The sequence below is a fragment of the Nanorana parkeri genome, unplaced genomic scaffold (genome assembly GCF_000935625.1).
Source record: "Nanorana parkeri isolate BGI_ZX_2015 unplaced genomic scaffold, ASM93562v1 scaffold1180, whole genome shotgun sequence".
Classification (NCBI taxonomy): Eukaryota; Metazoa; Chordata; class Amphibia; order Anura; family Dicroglossidae; genus Nanorana; species Nanorana parkeri.
Genome location: NW_017307448.1, coordinates 174,474 through 194,152, shown reverse-complemented (window position 1 = coordinate 194,152; position 19,679 = coordinate 174,474). Strand labels below are relative to the sequence as shown.

At 47.4% G+C, this 19,679-nt stretch overlaps 1 protein-coding gene across 1 annotated transcript in view; it reads left to right on the top strand.

Annotated features, from left to right (window-relative positions):
• The window catches only part of LOC108796840 (brain-specific angiogenesis inhibitor 1-like), a 368,891-nt gene that overhangs the window by 211,279 nt on the left and 137,933 nt on the right, over nt 1-19,679 (top strand). Inside the window, exon 22 of the mRNA XM_018568381.1 lies at nt 5,788-6,052. Within this exon, the coding sequence (XP_018423883.1) occupies nt 5,788-6,052 (265 nt within the window). The remainder of the gene's footprint in view (nt 1-5,787; nt 6,053-19,679) is intronic.

Genomic DNA, 19,679 nt, shown 5'->3' with positions numbered 1-19,679 from the left:
GCTGTAGTGAATAGCCCGTACAGCAGTGATGTCATTGGTTGTCAGGAGGTGGGCAGGAGGCCGCCCAGAACATCACATATTGCTAAATGCTGGGCGAGGAGACGTGCACGGCCCTTACACATCTCCACGCCAGGCTCTTAGCAACCTGGGACGCTCTGGCTGGAAAGGGGGGGGCAGGCACATTGCAAGATTTGTGCAGCAGAGCGGCCATGTCACTCTGCCTGCCCCCCCATGTGACCCAAAGAGATGCTGCTCCCACTTCATTGTTATTGTGAAATTTGAGGATTAATTGCTCCACAATGCCTACAGCTAGAGAGGTCAGTAATGGCTCATTGTAAAGCTGAACACCAGCTGTAAAGTAATATGAATACTTACCTTGGTCCAGCTTAGTCCATTTTAAGTATGCATGTGTTATACCTAGTCAGCCCATGGGGATTCTGTAAAGCTCTGTGGTAGCCAGAGCAAGTAAAGTGTTTTACATTGCTGTTACACTGAGCTGAGAGGCTTCCCCCTGCTCTGAAAACACATGGGGGTCAATCGCTCGGCACAATGCCCATTCAGAGAACGCCCAGAATTTTAGTCAATGAATACAAGGTGTCATTGGGTTATATAAAGGTGTTATCTGATTGGATGAGGGGCAGATTGTGATGTCCACCTGGAAGCTTTGGTGTTCCTATACTGTAGGTGGGGTGGAAACACAGAGGATACACATAGTCACCATGCTGCCAAACCAAGCCACGGGGTCACTTGTTGAGCGCAGCGGCCATTCAGAGAACGCCCAGAATTTTGGTCAGCGAATACAAGATGTTCTTTGATTGAATGAGGGGCAGATCTTGATGTCCTCCTGGAAGCTTTGGTGTCTCTACATAGGTAGGATGGGAACACTGGGGATCCACATAGTCACCATGTTGCCAATAACGAGCCATAGGGCCACTCGCTTGGCAAAGAGGCAATTCAGAGAACACCCAGAATTTTGCTCAGTGAATACAAAGTGTTCTGTGATTGGACAATGGGCAGATTGTGATGTCCACCTGGAAGCTTTGGTGTTCCTACATACTGTAGGTGGGGGGGAAACGCTGAGGATCCACATAGTCACCATGCTGCCAATAATGAGCCACTTAAAGGTACCATTTATCCGCATGATGGGTGAGCAGAGTGCGCGTCTTGACACATATATCATTTGCTGGTTATGAGCAGAACTGGTTCTTGCTACAAGAGAGTCACCATCTGCCTCTCCCCTGCCCCGGCTGACGGCTTTCATGAAAGACACGGCTCAGCGCAGCTCATCTCCTGTCTCTGTACACAGCTGGCCGGGGAGGCGAGATCCCAGCGCTGGGCCGCGTGCGTCCAGACCTTTCACTTCATCAGCTTGTTGAAGTGCAATCTGGGGCGCTCGGTCCCCATGGCGCAAAGCGCACTCGCTTTATTCATGGGCCTTAAACTAAATGTCACTATTGATTTGGTATCATTAATAGGATGGAGCGGGTTCTGCTGGTTGGCTAAATAGCTTCCCCCCCTCCCCTCCTCCGTCCCGTCATTCTTCGCCTCGTCTTAATCTTTATAAAGTCAAAAATTCTATGTTCAATATAGTGGAAGTTCACCTTCAAACCTCACACACCAGAGACACATCGGTTCCACTAATTAATCATATTTACATATACAGTATGTCATTATTGACACGTTGTATCCTGCTATTGATGGAAAGGAAAACCCTCCAGTGACACCGACCGCCAGGACAAATCAAAGTGTCACTCCACCTAACAGGGACAGACACAGCAATAAAAACCTGACAGAGGGTTAAATCCTTCCATGTACAACTAAACATAAAAGTCAGGGCAGGAGAAGACCAATGGCTGAGTTTTATAAAGCAATAATCCCGTTATGTGGCTCTTCTACATAAAGAACAACCCTGAGCGGTTCTTCCTCATACCCATGAAGTGCGAATCATCTCAGAGGGCCGTTAGACTGTGCGATCTGATGCTCACTTCATTGACTCATCCTAAAATCCTAATTAGATCGATTTTAATTCCGAAGTCGGGAGGACTATTGATCTCGGCCCCGAGTGGTTGTTCCCTGTAAAATAATTAACATCGGACAACCGCGTTCCTGCGTCTCCGCAATTACACCTGATTGTATCCCCCTCCTAACTTTCACCCAGGCTAATATCATCATGATAATAAAGCCAAACTTCTCAGCTACAAAGTTCTACAAGAAAAGTAGAATATATAAACAATGTTACTTTGTATCTCTCTATCTCCCCTCTGATCAATGTTTATATACAATGTTACTTTGTATCTCTCTATCTCCCTCTGATCAATGTTTATAAACAATGTTACATTGTATCTCTCTATCCCCCTCTGATCAATGTTTATAAACAATGTTACTTTGTTTCTCTCTCCTTCTGATCAATGTTTATAAACAATGTTACTTTGTATCTCTCTATCTCCCTCTGATCAATGTTTATAAACAATGTTACTTTGTTTTTTACAGCAGCGGCTTCTACAGCTTTTGTATTTACACAGCCATTCCTGAGTGTCGTTGTAGATATATTTATAAACATTGATCAGAGGGAGATAGAGAGATACAAAGTAACATTGTTTATAAACATTGATGGGAGGGAGTTAGAGAGATACAAAGTAACATTGTTTATAAAATCTGCATATGAATGTCGGGAGCTGAGCCGGTTACAACATTTGACATCACCGAATGTCTGGAATGTGATTGGTTTACACAGAGGAGACATTATTTTGTCTTGAGCACAGATTCCTGGTAATTCCTCAGGCGAGTCATGCTGGGATTTGTAGTCCCTTCGACGTGTAGACTTTCACAGCTGGCCCAGCTTAGCTCGCCTTGGAGATTTTTTTCCTTACCGAGCCGAAGCTTCAGAAATAAACATGAAGCCACTTTGTCCTGCGGGCCGTTGTCACTGAACTTCAGCGAATGTGACAACCCCCCAATCATTGGGCCTCGCCGGAAGGCGGGAGGTTTTCTGAGCCGCTGAACGGTGACTCGGGGGCCCCGGAATTCTGCCGCCGCCGTCACAATGTCTCAGCGCGAGTCGCCTGACCTCACGTCAGTGCCCGGGCGGCACGCGTTGCGCGCTAGTTTCCCGGAAGCGGGCGCTGTCCCTTCGTTTCTCGTCATTGGCCGGGCGGTGGAAGCGACAGCAGGCGGCGCGGAGAGGCGAACTCTGAGAAAAAGGGACAAGCTGCTCCGTTATTTCAGTTATTTCAGGGAGAGCTCGGGGGCCACAAAATGTAACACTCGCTTCACTTCAATGATGTCGTCCTTCAGAGGTCGCCATTCAGGAAATTATTTTTTAGGTTTAGCTTAACAGTAGGTGGAAACTGTGTTCCCACTCAGCTGCCACACACCAGCTGAAAGCTGAAATCGGGCTTGCGGTGGCTTGTTTGAGTACTGATAGGAGGGAAAGGCCATTTTCTGGGCTTACAGAATGTAGAAAGTGCTAGGCGGGTGTAGTCAGTGTGGTTCCCTAACACTGCAATGTCAGGGGCGGAGGCCTGGTGTCTGAAAGTGTGCACGCTGCAAAAAGGGGGGCTATTGTATTACTCGACCAGCAGAAGGGCTTTACATTGGCTTCACGGCTTACTTCAATGCAGTGATTTTGCCTAGGCTGAGTAGTTGTAATCATTCTGCTGCAGGCAGGTGAAAGCATTTCCTCAGTCTCCCCTCCCCCAGTGATCAGCCTGCTGCAGGCAGGAGAGAGCATTTCTTCAGTCTCCCCTCCCCCAGTGATCAGTCTGCTGCAGGCAGGAGAAAGCATTTCTTCCGTCCCCCCTCCCCCAGTGATCAGTCTGCTGCAGGCAGCAGGAATCATTTCCTCAGCCTCCCCTCCCCCAGTGATCAGTCTGCTGCAGGCAGGAGGAAGCATTTCCCCAGTCTCCCCTCCCCCAGTGATCAGTCTTCTGCAGGCAGGAGGAAGCATTCCCTCAGTCTCCCCTCCCCCAGTGATAAGTCTGCTGCAGGAAGGAGGAGGCATTTCCTCAGTCTGTTATCTCTGAGCCGGCACCTCAGTCCAGGAAGTGGATGGTGACCCCGGACGATGGCGCTCTCCGTCTATACATGGACATGGTGGGTATGTGGGAGGAGGAAAGTGAACCTGGCCCACCATGGATGTCACATGAGACAATCCCGGCACAGTGAGGGGTCAGAGGTCAGGTCAGGGTGCTGTAGAGTGACCTTCCTAATTCGCCATGTCAGGTGTCTTCCACGTCCGGATGCCTGATAAGACCCGGATGCCCCCGCTGTCACCGATTGGCAGTCTAGCACAAGTGATCCGCGGTGACTGAGACACGTAATGACGGAGCCATCAAGTCTGATTATCACCCAGCACAGAGAGAAACTCTTCCCCCTCGCCGCGCGTCGGCCTCCTGTCCCCCCGGGGCCACCTCCCTGCCGTTCATCGCTGCACCAATATAACGCCGCAACCGGCCTGTCCTGATTATTCTTTGGAGACATGTACAACGAACATACTTTAAGCTTAATCTGCCGGATCTTTTGTCTTCCCTGATTTCCCCTCCCCCATCATCAACATGTTTTACATAAATCCTTTGTTTTTATTACATTCCTTATTTTAGTCCCGGGGTGATGTCATCATTGGGTCCCTGTGCTTCTCTAGGCAATGCAGGCAGATCATGGCTTGTGGGAGGGGCCGGCAGGGTGCCGTACATAGCCTCCTGAAAACATCTCCGCACCCTGACTTGGTACTCCTCTCAAGAGCCCATGACCCTGATGCAAGCAGTGGGCTGGCTCCTGGGAGGAGTTGCCTTGATGGGTGGGTGTCAGTCTGGAGGAGGGGGCGTTCCTCAGCAGGATGTATTTGCATGCAGACCGCCCACATGTGACACTGATTGAAAGGACTGAAATCCAATGAATGAAAGGGGCGGGGCCAGGGGCAGTCAGGCTAAAGCACTACACAATAACTTTTGATTTTAATTCCCCTGGAAAAATATCAGTTCACTTCCTGTGCCTAGGCACTCCTAATATCAGTGCACTTCCTGTGCCTAGGCACTCCTAATATCAGTGCACTTCCTGTGCCTAGGCACTCCTAATATCAGTGCACTTCCTGTGCCTAGACACCCCTGATATCAGTGCACTTCCTGTGCCTAGACACCCCTGATAGCAGTGCACTTCCTGTGCCTAGAAACTCCTGATATCAGTGCACTTCCTGTCCTAGGCACTCCTGATGGCAGAGCACTTTCTGTGTCTAGACACTCCTCTCCTGATATCAGTGCACTTCCTGTGCCTAGACACTTCTGATATAAGAGCACTTCCTGTGCCTAGGCACTCCTGATATCAGTGCACTTCCTGTGCCTGGGCATTCCTGTTCTGTAGCCTCATAGCTCTATGTCTGCAGTGTGAGATCATCTAAAACACTGCTGCCTCTGCCTTCTGGTCTCCCCTTATTTTGGAGTGTTCCTGATCTCTGCGGCTGCGGACCGGGAAAATGTCTCAGTGCCTGTGATTGGCGCTGCGGCACTGTCAGCTTCCTGGCGGGCTCGGCACGTGGAGCTGCGTACACGCCACGAGCCCATCGCTAGACACAATGTAGAACAAGGCCTGATAAGCTATTAATAGGGAACGATCAGCCGCAGAGAGACCGCAGGCAGTACTGGTGACCGGTCCTGCGTCCTCTGCGTCCTATTTGTGGTCACAGTTCCCAGGAAGTCGGTATGACGGCGTTTGATTCCGGAATCTTCTCACTTTTCGGCCGCATTGTAACATTATTGTGAAGCCATTGAGCGGTACACTCTGCTGCCTTGTTAGCTCTCCTCGGATCATAGCCCGGGCTTCCCAGGGGCCTCCGGATAACTCGAGGCTGTTTGAGGAACTTGGCAGGCCCTGTCACATCAGGAAATATGCACACGCCGCCGGCTCTGACATGGCGGAGGCCGCGCGCAGCCAAATGTGGATTGTAATCTCTGGAGCGGTGCAGCTGTCCCGTAAAATGTTCACAAGAAGAAAACTACCGGAACGTTCCGCGTTTCAGAGAATCGGACTTTATAGCAGCAATTTATTAGAGGAAGTCCTTGTTGGTTCATCGGTCTTTCTTTTCCATCACCAGGCTTTAGTCCTGCCCACAGGTTTTCAATGGGGATTGGGTCGGGACTGCTGTATTTTCTGGTCAGTCAGACCTCCCTTTTCAGCCTTGACAGTATGGGGGGGAAGTCCCTGAACTCTGAGCAACAATGTATCTTATTTGCGTATCACTCGGCTGTAGATCCTCCAATCATCTCTGACACCATCTCTGTCCTTCCTTCTGGAGGGGGGCTACGTCTGTTCCCCCATGGTCCCTGTGTGTGTTGTAAACAGTGGCGGACCTAATGAACAAAGGGCACTGGTGCAAGATTTCGTCTTGGGCCCCCCGTCCCAAGCAGGAGGGGGGGGGGGTGCGGGAGCGGATCACACTGGCCCCCCAACCCCCCGGTGGTCTCTAATGTCACAGTAATGCACTGGACCCTGGACTTGAACCTGAGACCCCACAGAGCCCACCTGAGAGTGACATTGCAGAGAACACCATAGATCCTGCATAGCCCACCTGAGACTCTCTATGGTGGGCTCAGCAGGGGTCTCTTTCCCTGCACCTCCTCTCAACTCCTCTTACCTGCTGCTGCTGGGGCCCGGCCTCCTCCACCCCCTCCCCCGTCGCCTCTGTCATGCCACCCCTGGTACAGCTGATACCCATGTAAGGGGCCCCCAAGGCTGCCCAGACCCCTCACGTGGGTACCGGCCGTGTTCTATCAAAGTTTGTGACTACGTTACAATGTGTGACCGGTGACGTGGTCACACGTTTTAACGTAATCCCGCCCAGTTTTTTGGCGGTGGAATGTGTGACCGCCCATTAGGTGAAGCATTCCAACGCTTTCTCAGCTGTTCCAGGGCAGATCGGCATGGCAGATGGTATGTGCAGGAGAACCGATCTGCCCTGGAACTGCTGATCGGTCCTGAAATGTCACTTCTATCCGACTTTGTGACTGCGATCTCACATTCCACGAAGTCGGATAGAAGTGACATTTCCGGACCGATCGGCTGTTCCAGGAATGCTTCACCTATTGGCTTCCGCGAAGTTCTTGTCCTACACTCTGTAAGCTGATAAAGCTCTCCAGTGCGCCCGGTACCGCCTGGAGGGGTCGTAGAATGGAACTCCACGAGAGAGCCAGCGACGCCGTGCGAAGTCTGTGATCCAATTAGGCTAATGACCCCCCGGAAGGCATGACTTAGGCCCCGTTCACATATAGCGACATACCTTTTGCAGCGGATCCGCACGGCCGGGATAGCGCGACTTTCGGGGCGACGTTCCAGCGACGATCCAGCGACGGTAGCACGACCTTCCCCGTCGGGCTCCATAGAAAAAAAGTAAAATCGCGCAAAATCCGCCGAAAAAAGGGTCCGGTAGAAGCGACTTGCGACCGCGACGAGTGACGAGCGACGCGCGACATGGAGTTAAGACAGCTCCATTGAATAACATTGGCCGGCGACTTCTCGCGATATCGCGCGGCAAAAATGCGCGATATCGCGGCGGAAATCGCGCGACAATTCGCTATATGTGAACGGGGCCTAAATCTTACTGAGCCGATCGGAATGCACGGCCGGTGCTCTTCGGTTGTAAACGCGCGGGCTCGGGCCGGCTTTACTCGCCAATCTAGAGATCACATCGGCCTAGAAGATTGGAGTCACAGCAACCGGCCGCTATATACTTCTAGGAGGGATTTGGAAACGTTTGTTAGAACAGAACGGCCACCTCCTAAGTGAACCTGTCACCTGTAGAGTTCATTTTCATGACATCGCATTGAAAATTGTGACAAAGAAACGGTGTTCTTTAGTAGTTTTCAGGGTTAACGGGCTTTCTCATGTCTCCTGAGGGTTACAGGAGCTCCTTTCAGTTATGTTGGACCTGCTCCTGTGCCAAAAACTGCCCCATTAACCTCATCATTATTTATTTATTCCATCTTAAATTAAAGGAGAACTGTGGGGTCAGTGTTTTCCCCTATAGAAGTTTTTTTTTCTACATTTTTACAAGTGATTTCCCAAAGATATAAAATTCTGTATGAACGATATAAAGCCCCGTCTGTCCCGAAAAAAAGATGTATATATGATACATTAGGGTAGAATGTTAAGCGTAAAGGCTCCAAAAATGTAAATTGTTTCATTTCGGATTGATTTTTTTTTTCCGGATTTCAGATCCAAACTTCGATTCGGTTTGTCATCCAGAATTCGTATTGATCCACATTTTTCATTTTTAGTTCAGATCAATTCGGATAGGATTCTTTCATTAAAAAAATAAACTTAATAGATTTTTTTGGGGTGGGGTTTGGTTCCATACTTGTCTTCTTAGTCCGCACTGGTCCTCTTAGTCCGTACTGGTCCTCTTAGTCCGTACTGGTCCTCTTAGTCTGCACTGGTCCTCTTAGTCCGCACTGGTCCTCTTAGTCCGTACTGGTCCTCTTAGTCCGTACTGGTCCTCTTAGTCCGTACTGGTCCTCTTAGTCCGTACTGGTCCTCTTAGTCCGCACTGGTCCTCTTAGTCCGTACTGGTCCTCTTAGTCTGCACTGGTCCTCTTAGTCCGCACTGGTCCTCTTAGTCCGTACTGGTCCTCTTAGTCCGTACTGGTCCTCTTAGTCCGTACTGGTCCTCTTAGTCTGCACTGGTCCTCTTGGTCTGTACTGGTCCTCTTAGTCCGTACTGGTCCTCTTAGTCCGTACTGGTCCTCTTAGTCCGTACTGGTCCTCTTAGTCCGTACTGGTCCTCTTGGTCTGTACTGGTCCTCTTAGTCCGCACTGGTCCTCTTAGTCTGAACTGGTCCACTTAGTCCATACTGGTCCTCTTAGTCTGTACTGGTCCTCTTAGTCCGTACTGGTCCTCTTAGTCTGCGCTGGTCCTCTTAGTTCGTACTGGTCCTCTTAGTCCGTACTGGTCCTCTTAGTCTGCGCTGGTCCTCTTAGTTCGTACTGGTCCTCTTAGTCCGTACTGGTCCTCTTAGTCCGCACTGGTCCTCTTAGTCCGCACTGGTCCTCTTAGTCCATACTGGTAATTAGAATTGAAAATTCGGATGAAATTTGGAAAAAGAAAATCTGTGAGGAAACGAAACGCACATGTCCAGCACATTGGAAACATTACAATATATAATGTGCGGAAACTAAAATATGAAGCTCCTCTCTGGGACTCTGGATGAGGGAGAATGAAGTCCCGGGACCCGATGGGTTAAACATCCCGACACGAGACGCTTTGAAACATTGTTTCTTTTAAAGCTCCACTTATTGAATCTTCTCATGACTTATTTATTTCCTCTAAACCATTCTTACATCTCCTCCACTTCGTTATGTCTCCATGAAGATGCGCAGCCTCTCAGACGTAAAATAAAACGATGTGTCATATTTGTCTCTCCGTGGCGGCGTGTGCGCCGTGCGCGGTGAATGGCGCTCCCCTCCCCTTCTCCTCCATCTTGCCTTACTAAAAAACAAACAACTCCAAACACTAATATTTTATCCATTTGTGATGTCGGCTGTTATTGGGTTTGTTATTTTAGAAAACGGTTATAAATAAAGAATTTGTCGAGCTCGCGGGAAGCGCCCCCCGGCGTGCGATGGCACTTTACAGCGCCGAGACCTGACAGGAAAATGCAGCGTGCAGAGAGAGGAGGAACGTGGGGAATGGTGTGATCTGGGGAACTACACGTTGCAGCATGCCTTCTTAGCTGTCTTCTCTGTCCTTGATAAAAGCAATAAAATAATCATATTAATGAGCATGTAGCAGTGGTGTCACAAGGTGGGTGCAAACCGCACCCCAGGTGACACTATTGGAGGGGTGACACCAAAATGACTGGCAGTCATTTTGGTGTCACCCCCTCTGAAAAGTCGGGCACTCGGTCATGGACCGAGAGCCCGACAGTTGCTCGAGGGAGAGGAGGGGACTCCGGCGGCATACCTTATCCCGCCGGGTGAACGTCCCCTCCTCTGTCTGCTGGTGTCCATCACCAAGATGGCCGCCGGCAGGTAATAGTGGTACATCTTGGTGATGGACACCAGCGCGTGACGATAATGCGGAGACAATAGTGCGTGACGTCAGATGCGTATGCAATTATAGAATTGCGGTGTGTCACCTGGTACATGCACCGTGTGTCACCCCACCTCGGGATGCCTCTGCCATGTAGATTGCACTAGGCAGGGGGGTCCTGAAGCGGGGTCACACGCTGTTACCTGCCGTCGGCCATCTGAATGATGGACGCCAGCAGAGAGAGAAGGGGACGTTCACCCAGTGGGATAAGTTCTGCCTCCAGGTCCCATCCTCTTTCGTGCAACTGTTGGGCTCTCGGTCCATGACCGAAGTGCCCGACTTTTCAGAGGCAGTGACACCAAAATGACCGTCAGTCATTTTGGTGTCACCCCCTCCAATGATGTCACCGGGGACCAGGCTGCACCCCCTTAGTGACGCCACTGGCTCTAGGTAACGTCCACATGTGACACTGGGACTCCATGATTGAAAGAACTGAAAACCAATGAATGAAAGGGGCGGGGCCAGGGACAGTGGGGCTGGGGAGGAAAGGGCTTGCCAATTAATCAAAGGAGGAGGAGCTGGAGGATTAGCCAATCACAAGGTCCTCAGTGTCGGCAGTTTGTGGTCAGGGTGGCTCCAGGGGACCCTACCAGGGGAATGGAGCCACCTTAGAATTGGAAGCAGGGGGCTACCGAATTATAGAGAGACCATAAGCGGAGGAGGAAAGTACTAGCTGATGCTGGATGTCCTCCAGCCAGGAAATGAGGCAGGTTCTATCTGACTTGCTGCAGCTGCTCACCAGAAAAGGAGCAGTGACAGAGCCAGCAAGGGAGCGACACTGTAGGAGCAAGTGAATGCTCTTTTAGGATGAGTAGTGTGACATAGGCCTTAGGATTCTAAGCTGGTGGCATAAGTCTGAGGAAGTCACATGGGACTTAAGTGGTTAGAGCAGAATGCATGCATGATACGGTGGAGAACCCGCTGATCCCGGATAATCCAACCTCAGGTGCTCAAGTGATAAATATGCCGTAATCCTGTTTGCTAATTACACATTGCTGTCCCGGCGGATCTGCACTGAGCGGAGTCAATGAGTGGGATTTCCTCACCTGCCAGTAAAAGGAACAATGCCGAAATTTCCAAAGCTCAGTCCTATGAGGCAGCAACTGCTTTCACAGATTGAAAACTTTAACCAGATCAGTTACTTTGTATCTCTCTATCTCCCCTCTGATCAATGTTTATAAACAATGTTACTTTGTATCTCTCTCTCTCCCTCTGATCAATGTTTATAAACAATGTTACTTTGTATCTCTCTATCTCCCTCTGATCAATGTTTATAAACAATGTTACTTTGTATCTCTCTATCTCCCTCTGATCAATGTTTATAAACAATGTTACTTTGTATCTCTCTATCCCCCTCTGATCAATGTTTATAAACAATGTTACTTTGTATCTCTATCTCCCTCTGATCAATGTTTATAAACAATGTTACTTTGAATCTCTCTATCTCCCTCTGATCAATGTTTATAAACAATGTTACTTTGTATCTCTCTATCTCCCCGCCAATTTACCAGCCTCCAATAACCCTGTGCAGAAATGTAAATGATTTGCCCTTCCCGCCATGACTACACCACAATATCTCATCCTGCTTAGCGGCCTTTAAATTAAAGACCCCGGTTGCCACCTTCCACTTCTCGATCTGATGTTTGCGTTCTGAGCGGTCGGATGAGACAAAGCGAGCGGCAATCCCGGCAGCCCTCAGCCAGCTGTCAGCAGCAAGCTAAAAGCCTCATTTTCTGTCCTTTCTTCTGAAATAGGAATAGTTCAGCCAGATCAGCTATTTTTAATAAAAGAAAATCAATAATGAATGGAAAGGTTTTTAGTAAATCTGCAGTAATCTATAAATTATGAAGGTCTTTGTCTCTGCAGGGACAGTCACATCTTCCTGAAAGCTTTTTATTAACCAGGCTGCCTGATTTATACACATGATTTAATGGCGTGCTTGTTCGCCGCCGCCGCCGCTCTTCGCGTTCCATTTTTTGCCTCTCTTAAAGGGAAAGCCGCTTGTACAGAAGTGTGCGAGCACTGCGTCCACATCGGCCTAAAGATCAACTCCGGGAAAATGAACAAAGTACATGTAGAAATATATATGGATACAAAGTAACATTGTTTAACTCGTGGTGTAAGAAAATGTGCATACAATTTCCTCGAAGGCCTCATGCACAGGTGTGGTACCGCCCACCCAAAACCTAATGTAGCAGGCTGCTCATGCTTGTACCCAGGGGTGTCCTTTCTCCTTCCGAGGCAGGAGGTGGGGTTGCTAGCGGTTGGGGGTCGGGCCCTCTGCGTCATCTACCTCTGGCTGACGTCCCATCCAGCTCACTGACGTCACTGGTTGCCAGGGGCTGGGCGGGATGCCGGCAAGAATGCCCCAGGAGAGCTGGGTGAGGAGATGTGGTACAGGTACTCCTAGAATGAGATCCTAATAGGTTGGACTTGATGGACTAATGTCTTTATTCAACCTCAAATACTATGTAACTATGTAACTATGTGTAGGGCCCTTAGCAGCCTGGGATGCTCTGACTGGAAAGGGGTGTCGTCAGAACCATCTGCACATAGCAATGTTCAGCACAGGCTTTTTGCCACCTAATGCGGGGGGTGGGAGATGGGACAGTGATGGTGGTGCATGCTAAACCGGGGGGGGTACAGATCTGGTGGTGCACGCTAACCAGGATCTGGCTGGCATCCTGTTCAGTGACGTTACTGGTTCCCAGGAACTGGGTGGGTTGCCGGCCAGAGCATCCCGGGTTGCTAAGAGCTTGGGGTGGTGTGTATGGACCTTACACAGCTCCTCAACCATCTCTTAGCAATCTGAAACGCTCTAGCTGGAAGCGGGCGGCAGGCACACTGCCAATATTGTGCAACAGAGCAGCCATGCCACTGTGCCTGCTGCCCCCCACCTTACCAAAAGAGATGTCGCCTGAGGCAACAGGCTGCCTCATTATAGGGACTTGCTTGTATACATGCTACGGCCACGATGCTTTGCACTGCAATAGCACAGCGATTTTTGAACCACATGCCGCTCTCGGCAGGTTATGCCACTTGACAAATGCGACCAAAGCTATCATTGGGACCGCGCTGCAACAGTCGTATCGCAATAGAGAATCCCCATCGGGATTAGAAAAAAATGGCATTCGGGCTCCACCGCCCATTGCTTTTCAGCACCACGACACCTATACCTCCCAGTGCGATGCAGTGTTATAAAAGGGTCATGTGCTCTTTTCATCCATCGGCAGCCAATTCATAAAGAATACAATGCAGATTAAAGCGCGCCATAGTGCGCACCATCACCGTGGACGCACAGCGGCAGAACGCGGTATTGTGTGAATGGAGCGGGTCTAGGGCTCATTCTCTTCCGTTCGGATTCCTGGAGTCAGAGGAGAGTCCGGCCCGCAGTGCACATTCGATGGAGCGTCCAGGGTCTGCATATGGGAACGCTTTACACCTGAGGAGCGAGGTAACAGCCGCCGCACCCGCCTCAGCCGACAGCTTGGTTCCGGGCCGCGTGGCATATTCGCAGGGGACATAAATCTTCACATGATGATGGGTTTAGAAATGTAACGGCTTTAAGATAAATCAGAGAGATTTACTGCTCCTCCGCCGCAGAGCAGCCGCCGCGAGACAACGCTGGGCCGGATTTCACCTGGACTCTCCTGGTTCTTCGAGAATGGACCTTCAGAATTGTCCCCGACCAATGGACCAGGAACGTGGCCAGCAGACCTATCGATTCATATATATAAACAGATGTCACGTCGTATCAGTGTAACACATCCAGGAATTCGAGACCACATGACTCCCCCCTGACAACACCTTCATCTGCTTTTCTCTCTTAAAGGACAGCGCCATCTTTGTTAAGGTATCATCCTGGGGTCACCATCTACGTCCTGGACTGAGATGCCGGCTCAAAGAGATGACACAATCATGTAAATCCCGGCGTCTGTGCAGTTCTTGGCTGTGATCACAAATGTCCGACACAGATCAGGCGCTGATGAAGCCTCTCACCTAGTGACTGGCTACAAAGTTACAATATACAGTCTGATCACTGGGGGAGGGGAGACTGAGGAAATGCTTCCTCCTGCTTGCAGCAGACTGATCACCGGGGGAGGGGAGACTGAGGAAATGTTTCTTCCTGCCGGCCACAGACTGATCACTGTGGGAGGAGGGGAGACTGAGGAAATGCTTCCTCCTGCTTGCAGCAGACTGATCACCGGGGGAGGGGAGACTGAGGAAATGTTTCTTCCTGCCGGCCACAGACTGATCACTGTGGGAGGAGGGGAGACTGAGGAAATGCTTCCTCCTGCTTGCAGCAGACTGATCACCGGGGGAGGGGAGACTGAGGAAATGTTTCCTCCTGCCTGCCGCAGACTGATCACTGGGGGAGGGGAGACTGAGGAAATGATTCCTCCTGCCTGCAGCAGACTTATGACATCATCTCAGCCTAGGCAAAGTCACTGACTGGTTTTTAATGATGAAAGCTGGAACCTTTCTGAAGAGTGATGCTGTTGCCATATGGGGGTGACATGTCAGGAATGTATGATAGGGATCTGTTCATGGACTGCGAGGTCCGCTTTACTAAGAAGCAATAACGTATTTCCTCCAAATCCATCTATTTATATTCTGTCTGCACTAGGGATGAGCCCAACACCCCCGAGTTCGTATTCGAACGGCCGAAATGTTCAAATTCGAACTCAATGCAAGTTTGCAGCGGCCTGTGTCCCTTCAAATCCCCGCTGCTCTCCACACCTGTGTTGGCGGAGAAAGCGGGGACACAGATCGCTGCATTCCTCCGCTGCCCCCCGTACTTCCGCTGCTGTCCCGGCCTCCGGTCCCCTGGTCCGTCCGCTGCTGCTGTTCCCGGCTTCCGGTCCCCTGGTCCGTTGCCTTAGTCTAGGATCCGGCCGCGGCTCCTCTGCTCCGCCCCCGCTGCCTCCTCTTCATTGCAGGCTGGGAGCCATACCCGGCCTGCTATTGGATATTGTAAAATGCAATAGCCAATAGCACGCTGGCTATTGCACCCGCCCACTGCCTGCTGTCAATCAGCATGGGGGGACCTGATAGAGAACTTTCTCCTTCAGGCCCCTCCTCCGCTGAGCCCTGATTTGGGCAAAGTCTTCCTGTGGTCAGGTGCAAGACTTCAACAAATCAGAGCTTCAGTGGGCATTTTGTATTATGGAATGTCCGCGGGTCGAACAAACCGCGAACATCCCATAAAGTTCGGCGAGCGCTCGGTCTGCCGATGTTCTAATCGAACACGCGGCCCATCCCTAGTCTGCACCTCCGCAGGGCTCACAGCTCCAGTCTCAAAACAACCGTTTAAATACAGTGCACATTAGGGTTGGGTATAGGGGTACGGTTTACTTTACCGATAGGGTTAAGGTTAACAATAGGGTTAGTGTTAGGGACAGGGTGGGAGCTATTGTTAGGGATAGGGTTAACATTAGGGTTAGGGATACGTTTAGGGTCATTTTTAGGGTTGGGGATATGGTTAACATTAGGGTTAAGGTTAGCGTAAATATTAGGGATAGGGTAAGAGTTAATATTATGGTTATGGTCACTATTAATATTAGGGATAAGGTAAGGGTTAATATTAGGGTTAGAATTATTATTGGGGTCAGGGATAGAGTTAGGGTCATCAAGGTTAGCTTTAGGGTCACTATTAAGGTCAGGGATAGGGTACGGGTTAATACTAGGGAGAGGGTTAATATTAGGGTTAGGGTCATTATTATGTTTAGGGATAGGGTAAGGGTTAATATTAGGGTAAGGGTTAATATTAGGGTAAGGGTTAATATTAGGAATAGGGTAAGGGTTAATATTAGGGATAGGGTAAGGGTTAATATTAAGGATAGGGTAAGGGTTAATATTAAGGATAGGGTAAGGGTTAATATTAAGGATAGGGTAAGGGTTAATATTAAGGATAGGGTAAGGGTTAATATTAAGGATAGGGTAAGGGTTAATATTAAGGATAGGGTAAGGGTTAATATTAAGGATAGGGTAAGGGTTAATATTAAGGATAGGGTAAGGGTTAATATTAAGGATAGGGTAAGGGTTAATATTAAGGATAGGGTAAGGGTTAATATTAAGGATAGGGTAAGGGTTAATATTAAGGATAGGGTAAGGGTTAATATTAAGGATAGGGTAAGGGTTAATATTAAGGATAGGGTAAGGGTTAATATTAAGGATAGGGTAAGGGTTAATATTAAGGATAGGGTAAGGGTTAATATTAAGGATAGGGTAAGGGTTAATATTAAGGATAGGGTAAGGGTTAATATTAAGGATAGGGTAAGGGTTAATATTAAGGATAGGGTAAGGGTTAATATTAAGGATAGGGTAAGGGTTAATATTAAGGATAGGGTAAGGGTTAATATTAAGGATAGGGTAAGGGTTAATATTAAGGATAGGGTAAGGGTTAATATTAAGGATAGGGTAAGGGTTAATATTAAGGATAGGGTAAGGGTTAATATTAAGGATAGGGTAAGGGTTAATATTAAGGATAGGGTAAGGGTTAATATTAAGGATAGGGTAAGGGTTAATATTAAGGATAGGGTAAGGGTTAATATTAAGGATAGGGTAAGGGTTAATATTAAGGATAGGGTAAGGGTTAATATTAAGGATAGGGTAAGGGTTAATATTAAGGATAGGGTAAGGGTTAATATTAAGGATAGGGTAAGGGTTAATATTAAGGATAGGGTAAGGGTTAATATTAAGGATAGGGTAAGGGTTAATATTAAGGATAGGGTAAGGGTTAATATTAAGGATAGGGTAAGGGTTAATATTAAGGATAGGGTAAGGGTTAATATTAAGGATAGGGTAAGGGTTAATATTAAGGATAGGGTAAGGGTTAATATTAAGGATAGGGTAAGGGTTAATATTAAGGATAGGGTAAGGGTTAATATTAAGGATAGGGTAAGGGTTAATATTAAGGATAGGGTAAGGGTTAATATTAAGGATAGGGTAAGGGTTAATATTAAGGATAGGGTAAGGGTTAATATTAAGGATAGGGTAAGGGTTAATATTAAGGATAGGGTAAGGGTTAATATTAAGGATAGGGTAAGGGTTAATATTAAGGATAGGGTAAGGGTTAATATTAAGGATAGGGTAAGGGTTAATATTAAGGATAGGGTAAGGGTTAATATTAAGGATAGGGTAAGGGTTAATATTAAGGATAGGGTAAGGGTTAATATTAAGGATAGGGTAAGGGTTAATATTAAGGATAGGGTAAGGGTTAATATTAAGGATAGGGTAAGGGTTAATATTAAGGATAGGGTAAGGGTTAATATTAAGGATAGGGTAAGGGTTAATATTAAGGATAGGGTAAGGGTTAATATTAAGGATAGGGTAAGGGTTAATATTAAGGATAGGGTAAGGGTTAATATTAAGGATAGGGTAAGGGTTAATATTAAGGATAGGGTAAGGGTTAATATTAAGGATAGGGTAAGGGTTAATATTAAGGATAGGGTAAGGGTTAATATTAAGGATAGGGTAAGGGTTAATATTAAGGATAGGGTAAGGGTTAATATTAAGGATAGGGTAAGGGTTAATATTAAGGATAGGGTAAGGGTTAATATTAAGGATAGGGTAAGGGTTAATATTAAGGATAGGGTAAGGGTTAATATTAAGGATAGGGTAAGGGTTAATATTAAGGATAGGGTAAGGGTTAATATTAAGGATAGGGTAAGGGTTAATATTAAGGATAGGGTAAGGGTTAATATTAAGGATAGGGTAAGGGTTAATATTAAGGATAGGGTAAGGGTTAATATTAAGGATAGGGTAAGGGTTAATATTAAGGATAGGGTAAGGGTTAATATTAAGGATAGGGTAAGGGTTAATATTAAGGATAGGGTAAGGGTTAATATTAAGGATAGGGTAAGGGTTAATATTAAGGATAGGGTAAGGGTTAATATTAAGGATAGGGTAAGGGTTAATATTAAGGATAGGGTAAGGGTTAATATTAAGGATAGGGTAAGGGTTAATATTAAGGATAGGGTAAGGGTTAATATTAAGGATAGGGTAAGGGTTAATATTAAGGATAGGGTAAGGGTTAATATTAAGGATAGGGTAAGGGTTAATATTAAGGATAGGGTAAGGGTTAATATTAAGGATAGGGTAAGGGTTAATATTAAGGATAGGGTAAGGGTTAATATTAAGGATAGGGTAAGGGTTAATATTAAGGATAGGGTAAGGGTTAATATTAAGGATAGGGTAAGGGTTAATATTAAGGATAGGGTAAGGGTTAATATTAAGGATAGGGTAAGGGTTAATATTAAGGATAGGGTAAGGGTTAATATTAAGGATAGGGTAAGGGTTAATATTAAGGATAGGGTAAGGGTTAATATTAAGGATAGGGTAAGGGTTAATATTAAGGATAGGGTAAGGGTTAATATTAAGGATAGGGTAAGGGTTAATATTAAGGATAGGGTAAGGGTTAATATTAAGGATAGGGTAAGGGTTAATATTAAGGATAGGGTAAGGGTTAATATTAAGGATAGGGTAAGGGTTAATATTAAGGATAGGGTAAGGGTTAATATTAAGGATAGGGTAAGGGTTAATATTAAGGATAGGGTAAGGGTTAATATTAAGGATAGGGTAAGGGTTAATATTAAGGATAGGGTAAGGGTTAATATTAAGGATAGGGTAAGGGTTAATATTAAGGATAGGGTAAGGGTTAATATTAAGGATAGGGTAAGGGTTAATATTAAGGATAGGGTAAGGGTTAATATTAAGGATAGGGTAAGGGTTAATATTAAGGATAGGGTAAGGGTTAATATTAAGGATAGGGTAAGGGTTAATATTAAGGATAGGGTAAGGGTTAATATTAAGGATAGGGTAAGGGTTAATATTAAGGATAGGGTAAGGGTTAATATTAAGGATAGGGTAAGGGTTAATATTAAGGATAGGGTAAGGGTTAATATTAAGGATAGGGTAAGGGTTAATATTAAGGATAGGGTAAGGGTTAATATTAAGGATAGGGTAAGGGTTAATATTAAGGATAGGGTAAGGGTTGATATTAGGGATAGGGGAAGGGTTAATATTAGGGATAGGGTAAGGGTTAATATTGGGGATAGGGTAAGGGTTAGCGTTATCAGTGCTGTGGATGGGGGACACAGAAATCAGTCACACTCCTCCAGAGGTGGTTGGCTGGACTCTGCACATACACAGGAGCCGGTGAAGTGCGGCATGCCCAAGCACTCCATCCCCGGAGTCAGGTTCTCATTAGCTCAAGTTCAGGAAATGTAGTTCCTTGGCGCCGGTCCATGCCGGGACTGGAGTTGCCATTTACAGAGAGTTGATCTGGATATACGGACTCGCCTCCTTCCCCTCGGGCCGAGCTGTGCCGCCGATAGCCGGCGGTTTAAATGAATTGCGGGCCTTAGTGTAACGATAATTATGGGACGGGGAGCCATAAGGGGCCGGGACACAATTCCTCCTCATGTAGCACAATGAAGAAGTGGAGCTCGGCAGCAGCCAACGAGTCCCTTGTTAGATGTGAGGAATGACACCGCAATGAGTACCTGACCCGAACCCGGCTGTTCATTCTTTATTAAAGCTGGAAGGAAAACAAGACGCCGAACATTCCGCAATCTCTTCCACGTTACAGGGGAAGCAGAAT